Raw genomic sequence first — 10,653 nt, forward strand, 5'->3', positions numbered from 1 at the left:
CCGACAGCTCCCGCGTTACCGGGACTCGCCCTTTCTGCCGCTCTCGCAGCGGCCCAGGCAGCCCTGCCAGCCAAGAACTGCTGCAGGGAGCAGGCAGGCGCGCCCGAGGAACACGCACGCTGCTCGGCTGCCCGAAAACCACCCCGCGCTGCTGCCATCCCCACACGATGCAAGCACCCTTCCTGGCACCCATCCCTCCAGGATTCCCAGCCCTGCGTTTCGCTCCCGTAACATCCTGCTGCCTGCCGTACCTCTAGTCTGTTTTACACAACAATAAGCCAGAGCTGGGGTGTTTCCCACTGAAGGTCTTGGAGGCTAGTTGCAGGCTGCAGCTACACCGTAGCTGCCAGGGGCAGCTAAAAATACCAGTGGCATATGTCAAACAATGTTTATGGTTTGCAGCAAGAGTAGCCAACTTCAGTACATTCCTTTCAGTCCATTAACACCAACCTAAACTTGATAATACCTGCTGTTACCACCGGTACTCAACATTGGAAGGATACAACGCAGGCAAGAAAACAAGAAGAAAGGCTCAAGACTATAGAAGTGAAAAATCCCTTCAACACGATCTCCATCCCTGTACCAAGAACCTTTATTAGACACTGTTTTAAAAATATATATATAGCATTTATTTAAAAGTGGCAGTCACTTCAGCCTAGAGCAGCTCTTCAAACATGCTTCTTCTATAGGCACTGTATAGGTGTTTATGCATTTGCAGATACAGCTGCTTGTGCAGAAAGACAGAACCATTAGTTCATGGGCAAGAAGGGCAGAGCCCTCACCTTTGGAGAGCAGCAGCTCCATCGGGCCCATGCTCAAGAGCTGCAAAATGGCTCTTCTCTTCACTGGTGGTAGTTTTACATATGCCCAGAAGATATGATGCAAAGTCCTCTACAACACAACTGCATCTCAAAATTACTATTTTTTTTAAAAGCAGTAACTGAACTGTTCACATTGTCCACGAAAGGGACAGCTGACTTTGGACACGATCAGGTTGAGGAGCCAACGATTCAGCTCCATTCAGGGACCAGGTCTCACGGTTGTCATGCTGCGTAGTCGTTCATGACCTATCCCACTCAGCAGCTTCAGGGGCACAAAACACAACCTCCTCAGCTTCCATTCCTTCAGGCTCGTTTCTGTGCTCGCTCGTTCTGTTCAAAATTGAAGTTGATAAGGTGACTGAAAATGCCCATGAGTCACACAGAAGGGGCTTTGGGGAGCAATGGGACAATTTAATAATCCTTTGTGGCCCAGTTCTCAAACATCTTTAGTCTGCAACTCAAAATCATCATTTTTCAAGGACGTATGTTTGTCAGGAGTTCTCCAATTAGAGCACAAAACACTTGCCCAAATCATTCAGTACAGAAAGTCTACTATGGACGCCTATTTCACCCATCTGGCAAGTTAAATGCTACCTGGCTTTTGTCTGAAAGCTCCCAACCTTTCCACCGGTGTATAAAGGAGGACCTGCAGAAAATGCTTTCCTGGCTTGGAACACACAACTTCTAGTCAGCGTGTCAGTCAGCCTTAAACTCTAAACCTTGTGTCATTACAATTTCGGCATTTTGTTTGTCTCTGGGTAGTTGCCAAAATCCCAGCTCCAGAGGCAAAAAGAAAGGGAGAATAGAAAAGGAAACACCATGAATCATAGAATCATTTAGGTTGTGAAAGACACTTCAGATCAAGTCCAACCATAAACCTAACACTGCCAAGTCCACCGCTAAACCATATCCCTTAGCGCTGCATCTACACATCTTCTAAACACCTCCAGGGATGCTGCCTACTTTTCTCTCAACAGAAAACCTCTTTCTCCCCTCCCCGCCCTTTCTTAGTATTTCATAATGATGTACCCAAAAATGCTGCCTTCACACTGAAATGGAATGGCTCAGTTAACGAAAAGGATCCTGGAGTTGTGCTGTTGTGCTAGTCATGAGTTGCAATAAACTGTCCACCTGTTTCAATTACCTTGACTGTCTTCTCAAGCTTACGCAGAGCTCCCTCATATTGCTGCACCAACGGCTTTAATGAGTTGCCCTTCACCGGGTGCTTCTTTATGTCTTGGATGCCAGCATCCTTCAACATCCGCAGAAACCTACGTTCCTGCATAACAAAACAGACACAGGAGATGAGGTATCCCACTGCTTATCAGCTAGAAAATGAGCACATTTTGGAACGTGCTGCCTAGTCAGGAAATAATTCAAAGTTTCCAAGTACAAAGCTCAGCTGACTGGAAAAGGTGGGAAGTAGCATGAACCTCATCCTCCTTATGCTCTCCATGCGCCCTTAATCCAATTAATCCCACACCAACAACATACCTGAATTCTAAGGACCAAGCTGAAAGCGATGCCCACTTCTCCGGCACGAGCTGTTCTTCCAACTCTGAAAACAGAAAAAATAGCAACCAGTCAGTTTAGCCACATAGTCACTGCCATCATCAGCTCCAAGAGTCCGATTCTGAAATTCTCCATATTTAAGAAAGTCTGATTACGATTTTTTTTGAGGTTAGTACAGCAGGACCAGCTATATCTTACAAAGGATGAACATTTCCAGGGCTCATTCACAGCTGCTGAGCCACTGCAGTTTTCTAAACATTTAGAAACCAAATACTCGGTGGTGTCCAGGACAGTATTTCTAGCTCCTGTAAAAGACATTTTCTGTAACAGAGTGCTAGTTCTCTGTTTCAATACTGCATTACTCTGGTGATGCTACGGGCCTAGTTTTGATAAGAAAAGTATTTGCATATTAAATAAAAAATCCAAAGCTAAACCCCCTTGTAAGTGCATATCACCTTTGCTAAATATTTCAAAGTAAGCCAAGCTCAAACATCTTCCTTTTGTTCCTGGTTGTCTTACCGGTGAACATATGTCCTGATGAACTGAGGTGCATCATAGTTTATTACATAATTCACTCCTTTAACGTCAATCCCTCTTGCAGTGGCATCTGTGCTGATTAACCTGGTTTTAAATATATATTGTCATTTTCAGGTAACACCTCTTGCACTACACACACAAGTGGAACACAGCACAACTCTTGTTAAACTCTGTTCAAACTGGGTGGCCAGCCCCTGACCACTGAGCACGACAGCAGCATTGTAAGTCACTCCTTATTGTCATGGCGTCATTAGCTGCCCGCAGACCGCCATGCATCGCTACACACTTGTCACCTACTGTTGTGCATGAAAAGTTACTGGGTGCTTCCAGGTTCTCCAAGCACGCGACACTAAGCCAGACAAGCTGCCACCACACTGGAGGTTACAAACTTGTAAGCTATCTGAACATTCCATAAAGGCACCGAACACAGACAGCAAGGTGCGAAATTCCAGTAGTCAAGGATGAATTTAAACACAGGGTTTGGATAAAAAGAAAATCCAGAAAGTAAGTATTTACCATCCTCTCGGAGACATTCCACAGATCCAATCCCACATAGCTACCAAAATCACAAAGCAAATCAAACACACGGATAGAAGTAAATCTGTATGCCAGTCTGAGCAGGGATTTCTTTGGTAGGAAGCACTGATAAATATATATGTAGTTCTAGCACCAACATCCATTTTCTTCCAACAAGGGCCAGATACCAAGCACACACAATAAACTTAAGATTTTCAGAAGTGTATGTGTTTCGGGCAACAGTATGAACAAGCAATCTATTACTAAATTACTATTATTATTAAATTATTATTTATTTATATTAAATTATTACTAAATCTATTACTGCTTGTTATAAAATAACACGCAGAAATTCAGATCACAACTAGATTAGAACAGGGTAAACAATTCAAAAGTCACAAGTCCAAGTCTCACACCCATTCTGCAAGTTGGTTCCCGCACAGTTTTACAGAGGACCCCATTTAACTGTGTTCTTGTTCCACCTAGGCATTTTCCAGCATGAAAAGCTATGTTGGAAGACATGCATAAAACTCATTCAAGATGCTCACAGTTGTATTTTTCCTTGTTCAAACTCCTTCATGGTTCTCTGTCTTTCATTTGGAGGTAACCGAGAAGAAAATTCAGCCACAGAGACTCCACCAAAGGCTTGAATCAGCAGGCACAATCTGTCGGTAAATGGGATAGAAACAGTCACTTCATTATCTCTGTAACATTACTTGACCTACTATAGGGATCTCATTAATATATTCACCTGTGAGAAGCTTCCCTGGAGTTGGTAAAGCACAACACACGGGTAAATTTCATTGTTAGCATGAAATGCAAGAGGAGCAAAGGCTTGGAATTCAGGTCACAAGGCACATAACATTGCTGCAGTCGACAGGGAAGAAGTTCAGAGGAAAAAAGTTACTTCTTGCCAAGACTATCTTCTCTGAAACTCACTACCTGCTCATGACCTGCATAGGCTTGGATGTTTTACAGCTGACTAACAGCAGCAAAACCCGACCCCAGAACACCACCCTCTTTAGCATAAGTCACAGTTACAGGCTGGGAGGATAGAACACAAGGTGGAGACAGGAGACCTGTGTTGTTCTAATGTTCTCACTTCTCCATGGCAAGTAAAAACATACACTGCCTTCTTGTCTACAGGGTGACCCGTATCTACATGCCTTGAAATGCATGTCATACATATGGACAGTTGGTAAGTGCTACTACATTATTATTACTTCATATCGCCACTCCCCATTGTTGGTAAACTTAATCCTGCATAAAGGGGGTTTAAAAAAAAAAACAAACAACCCAGTCTTAATCAAATGAACACTAAGTAATGAGAAAAATGTGCAAAGGTAGAGCTCTCTGGGTCACAAATAATCCTAAGCCATTTTTGCCCAGCACCTCCGTAATGCAAGGAACCATAGGGAAGACGTATCTGTTCACAGGGTAAAAACATAACGATACTCCAGAGTTAAACAAATCTTCAAGTCTAATTTATTCAAGAGAATTAATGTCATACCGATAGCCCCTCGGGGAGTGTGTATTTCTTATTAGTATCTTGTTCAGTCTCTCTTCCATCTCCAAGTGCTTTTTTCTCAGAATAGACAGACGTGAAGAGGCGAGGCTGAAATAAGTCCAGCTGCTGCAGCTTCTCTGGGTCCTGGGTCAGTGTGGCTGAAAACAGCAGTTTCTGTAAGGGTATCTGAGGATAGCAGGAGCTGAAATACACAGCACAAAGAAACTGAGCTTTGAAGATGGGGCAAAGGAGTTCCTCCACAAGTGCCTTCAGATAACATTATGAGGGAAGCAATTAACTCTTTTGGATGCTCTTCTCCTCCTCTGGGCCCTGTCTGTAGGTTCTTTCCCACCCTTGTTTTATGACGGAGTTCATAGATGGAACGGATCAGTGCTCTCAACCAACTGCACAACCTGCATCTGTGACCTGTGCACACATCCTTGCAGCCTAGTTACCTGTCTCCTCATTCTAGTTGCTTCCTTCCTTTGGTCGCTGACCTCAGTTTCTGACACATCTCTATCAGCAGCTGCAGATAGATAATTCCAAGAGTTTTCCTTCAAATCCATTATTCAGCTTGCTAGAGGGCATTACTATAGTTACTGTCCAAATGAATAACAGACTTGCAATAGTTGTGCATTCTTTTGATGCTCCTTTAGTCTAGTAAGGAAAGCTTGGAGAATACAATACCTAGGCTTCAGTCTAAAAGACATCCTCTATCATCAGCTGTTCACTGCCTGCTTTTTCAAGCTTTGAAAAAAGAAGATGCCTGCCTTTGGCAGACTCTTCTCAGAGTAAGTAAGCTTTGGGAGTGCCTGTGAGAGAGTACTGTGAAGCAGAGCAGTGACATCTAAGTGCTGATGTCTGTGCTACCAGTTCAAAGAAATGCATTCTGCAACTTACCTGGCTGCTGTTACAGGCCCTGGTTTGGTCCTCTGAAAAAGCACGTTGGAGCCAGAGTCATTTTCTACTTGGAATGCAGCTTTGACAATTTGGTTCAGACAGTTCTGGTGCATGTCATCAATCATACGGTCAGCTTCATCTACAATCTGAATTCACGAGGACAAGCAACACTACTTGTTAAACACTGTCTAGCACTAGGAAGCTTTTATTTTCCTTTTGTATCTATAAGAAGTGAGCCAGAATGTAAAACAATGGAAGCTTCTAGTCAATAGAATTACTTTCTTTGCCCATCCTTCCTCAACTTGGGCAGAAGTTTCTACCCCAAAACTGAATTTTGCTTGTGCTTCAGTGGTGCAGTAGCCAGCCTGACACCCAAACTACACACAAGTTCATTTGCACATAAATCCAATCCATGTCTCCAAATAAGAGATAAAAATCTCCATATCCTAAATAAGATTGCAACTACATCTCTGCACAGACTCCCATAAGGTGGAAGCTACTACAGCCTGGTAATTTACCCTGACCTCGACCAGTAAGACTTTGCTCTGAGTTTGTGTTTGCAAGAGGCTAAGAAAGAAGGGGAAGTGAGTGGATGCTTGGGTGTCACGAGTTGGAAGAAAATATCTCATCTTGAGACTGCTGCCTGAGCAATCTGGCCCCTACAACAGTTCCAACAGAGATGTATTTATGTTCCATGCAAGAACAAAGCAGGAGTTAACAGCTGTTACAGACATTGCACTAAGATAGGAGACCTGTGGAGCTGACTCACCAGGAAGCGAAGTTGTGTCAGGCTGAACCCCGGGGTCTGGCTAATGTGATCTGTGAGCCGCCCTGGTGTAGCCACAATAATATCAGCCAGGCTGCGGTAGCCTGTCACTCTGAAAGAACAAGCACCCCATCATTAAGTTCCTCCCTACACCATAAAGCATGTAGCAGAGATCCTTGGTCAGCAGACCTTAAGATTTTCCTACTATTCAATTAACTGAGAAATAGTAAAGTTCAAACATTACTTTGGAGAGCACGCAAAGGCAGTGCTGGACACTAAACCCTACTCTCCATTGTACTGCCTCATTTTAAACAGAGGGTGTTGCTCATCATTCCTCCTAACAAAAAAACTTAATTGCAGCAAAATCATTGTACCTGTGTTATAAGGTAAATGTTTGCATTCTACTCAGCCAGTGAAGAATCCTCAAAATCTAGTAACATTCCCAAAGAAGGGGCAGTAGCAGGCACTTGGACAAAGAACTAGTGTCTAGCATATAAACCTACTATCTGAAATCATTATTCCATGATGGTGTGATGTAACAGCCTATATTTTGACCGCTGCTGACTGAGGTTAAATAGTTTACAATCTCTATAAATCTTACCAAAAGACCTTTTAACCTACTTTTTCTGGACAAGCATCTCCTGCTCCTTTGCGAAAGATTTCTGGCCAGTAATCAAAACAACCTTCAGACCTGTCCCGTCAGTGTAAATGTTGAACACTTTACTCACCTGGAAAGAGATGGGCTTTGTTAGCCACCAAAAAAATCAGTTAAAGTAATACTTTCCATTACACTAACAACATCAACTCCACTGACGGGTCTTCAACCTGCTTCACAAGAACAGCCAAGCAAAGTATCGACTGCACCAGCCCTCCCCTCGGCACAGTTCTGCTCAGAGAGAAGGTGAAGAGCCACATACCTGTTGTGCCAGTTCTTTGGTGGGCAGAACAACCAGAGCTCGTACTTGGCAAACTACTCGATCTAGCAGAACCTGCCAAAACAAAGGCCAAATGAGTTCCTGAAAGCAGTGGGGAGAGAAGGGGGTTCTTGTATCTAACCTAGTGAGAAGAGATGGGCTTGACACATCCTCATGGAGTTTTGTGTTTACATTTTACTCACATCCACCCTCCCAACTCCTCAAGCTATGCCTGAGAAAAGGAGTGGGATGCTGAGATGAAGGGGACCCCTACAGACAGCTCTGAGCTAAAAATCTGCTGCTTTGCAACGACAAATTCCTTGGTTTTCTGACCACCTTCTAAGTCCAAGTTCTGCTGAACAAAAGTAACCCCGGCATTTTCCCTAAAGATATTTCACTGGGGGTAAACTCACCTGTACGATGGGTATGACAAAAGACAGGGTTTTACCACTGCCAGTAGGTGCCGAGACACAGATGTCTTTGGGGCGGTATCCTCCCTGCCCCATCAAATACCCATTGGATGCGCTCTGTAGAATAGCAGGAATCACCTCTGCCTGAACTGAACAAAAACGGAAACAAACATGAACTACAAAGTTAACTGGACTGAAATCAGTGTATCCAGAAAAGCAGTTGTAAACAATGAATCTGTTTCCACATATGTAGTGTTGTTGCTATAGTCGTAAGACAGGAAAAAGTCAAAACCACTTGTTAATAGAGATGCTATCTGGTTTTACCTGGATCTTGTTCACTCGTGGGAGCTTAGCTCTGAATACAGAGACTTCCCTCTCCAAGAATTCGGCTATTTCTAGTGCTCAGCTAGCATGTCACTGGGTTAAATATTGTTTTCAACTCTTATCTGTTTTCTTGTTCTCATATTAGGATGGCACTGGACGGATTTAAAACCTATGAATAGTTGTCTTGAAGCAGAAATAAAAATAAAACACACAACTCTTATAGGCTTTGGAGTCATTCAAGTTTGCTGCAGAAGACTACACAAGGACTGAAGCAAACAGTCCTGTACAGACAACAGCTTTCACTATCATCCACGAACTCTCTCCTTTCCCTGCCCCATGACAAGCCCTGACAAACTGGCCAACTTCAGTTCATCTATAAGGTTTAGCAGCCAGGGGATCTACCTCAGTGACAAGACCATACTACTCAGTGACACATACAATGTATGACTTCAGTGGACACCGTCTTTACCAAACAGAGCATGACACCGCTCCATTTATCTACTACCAAGTGCCGTAAGCTGAACTTGTTTTATAAGAAAACACAAGAAGTTGCAATCAGGAGCCTGTTAAGATCTTCCAGGACAAAATAAGCAACAGCATTTACATTAAAACATTATGTAACAGCAATACTTAAAAAGAGAAGACACGTGCTGGCTTTCCAACATAACCTTGGCAAGTCTCTAATACAGTCTAAGCCTCCAGGCTCAGCTGGACTAAGTAATTTGCTGAAGGTCAGAGATCTCACCTTCTCCTCTCCTTATCCCTGCTTCCAGCTGTGCTTTCTACTTATTTAGGAGCTGGCATTTATTGTACTTGTCTGCAAAACTGGTAGAGCAATGGAAAACCAACAGCTTTTTTTGCTTCGACAGTTTTCTGCTGCTTTAACGAGTTGAACAGGTTCCCAGAGAGGTGTGATTAGAAGCAGAGATGGTGGCAGATAAGGAACTAAAGCACATGCCTGGGATAAGGGGGAAAAAATAGGACCTCACTCTTTTCGCAGCTGAGCTATTACTTCAAGCCACCATACTTTGTGGAGCTGCATTTCTTACTAGAAAACAGACTTCAATTACTCAGTCTAGATAAAGCTTTGAAAATGAAGGGTTAAAATTGGTACAATCACTTTGATGCATTAGACTTGGTTTTGTTCTATATTTCACTTCACTGACTACATAAAATATACAGAAACAGACTGCAAGAACTTCACAGGTCAATTCGGAAAGAAACAAAAGCACTATGAACGTACCTGGAAAAAAGGACTCTATCCCATTCATTTGCAGCTTTTTCAGCAGCCGGGGATGAATCCCTGGGACATCTTCGATTGGAACTAGATTATCTTTGATACGTTTTTGTACTAGTTTGGGTTGAGCAAGCCACTGTGGTAAGAAGGGCTGAACCTGAGATGGGGGAAAAGGAGAGTAACAAAGCATTTCTGTCATCAAACAAGCAATGCCATTTATAAAATAAACTGGTAAGATACATGTTCCTTCCTGACCATCAGCAAAATTCAGTCACGCGAGTTACCTTCTGCATTGGCTTTCTGTCGTAGTCTCCAAGAACCACCAAACTGGAGGGGGGAGGATTTGCCTCTTCCTTTGAGGCTGCTAAGGACAACTCCTCCTCTGCGCTTTGATTTCCTTCAGCCCTTTCACTGTTCTCTTTCTTCCTTGTTTCAGCTCCCTCGGTTTCCTCATCCTTCTTCTTCCTTTTAGTAGACTTATTTTTAAGGTTGCTTCTGTTTTCCTGTTTGGCATCTTCTTCAGAATCTGGAATTTGGAGAACAGGAATATAAACCTATGGTCAGAATGTGCTACAGAAAAGGGATGTAGGGAATACTTTACAACGTAGGACTTCAACAACAACTTGCAAGCTGGTCTTTCTTCCTAAATCCAAGTGCAAAAGCCAAATATTTCTCTGTGGGTATGGAAGCAACTGCAGACAGAGGTAACGTGCTTTCCTCCTTCCTTTACACTAAATTGATCCTCAAAGTTTGCAATATGGAGCTTTCCCCTAAAAAAAATAATTACTTTGGGAATATATTAAGTGGAGGAAAACAAAATTTACCATCAGGTAAATTCAGCAAGTTACTCAAAAGGCAACTTGCATCTACTTCTCTGTTGAGAACTGTCGACCTAAGTAACGCCAGTTTATCGTTACCTGCTTCGGTCCTCTCCTGAGAGACTTCCGATTTTCTTCCATTTTCTTTCTTCTTTTTCTTCGATGGAGTGCTGCCACCTGCTGCCTCCTCAGCATCCGCCCTTTCTGCAGAGGCCCTGCGAGGCTGTTGTTTCTTCTTTAGCTTCTTCTGTCCTCCCGCACAGGACTGCTCTTCACTCTCCCGCTTCCCCGTTCTTTTTCGTTCCCCGGGTTCACCCCCGGGGCTCAGCCCCGGGCCGGTTCCTCCGGAGAGCTGACCTTCCCCTCCGTCGGGCTGCTCCTCCTGCTGCTT

The 10,653-nt window shown here is 43.5% G+C and overlaps 1 protein-coding gene across 1 annotated transcript; it reads right to left on the reverse strand.

The window, feature by feature from the left end:
• Nucleotides 1–1,124: 1,124 nt before the first annotated feature.
• On the reverse strand, nucleotides 1,125–10,650 carry DDX51 (DEAD (Asp-Glu-Ala-Asp) box polypeptide 51; the record flags this gene model as incomplete). Its single annotated transcript, XM_010290240.1, has 15 exons — nucleotides 1,125–1,151; nucleotides 1,966–2,100; nucleotides 2,316–2,379; nucleotides 2,853–2,954; nucleotides 3,935–4,051; nucleotides 4,138–4,253; nucleotides 4,897–5,095; nucleotides 5,794–5,939; nucleotides 6,563–6,671; nucleotides 7,181–7,287; nucleotides 7,477–7,548; nucleotides 7,887–8,032; nucleotides 9,451–9,601; nucleotides 9,729–9,970; nucleotides 10,362–10,650. Coding segments are annotated over 15 exons (2,022 nt in total), but the record flags the coding sequence as incomplete, so codon positions are not given.
• Nucleotides 10,651–10,653: the final 3 nt, after the last annotated feature.

Source organism: Phaethon lepturus, unplaced genomic scaffold, assembly GCF_000687285.1.
Source record: "Phaethon lepturus isolate BGI_N335 unplaced genomic scaffold, ASM68728v1 scaffold51796, whole genome shotgun sequence".
In the NCBI taxonomy this organism is placed as follows: Eukaryota; Metazoa; Chordata; class Aves; order Phaethontiformes; family Phaethontidae; genus Phaethon; species Phaethon lepturus.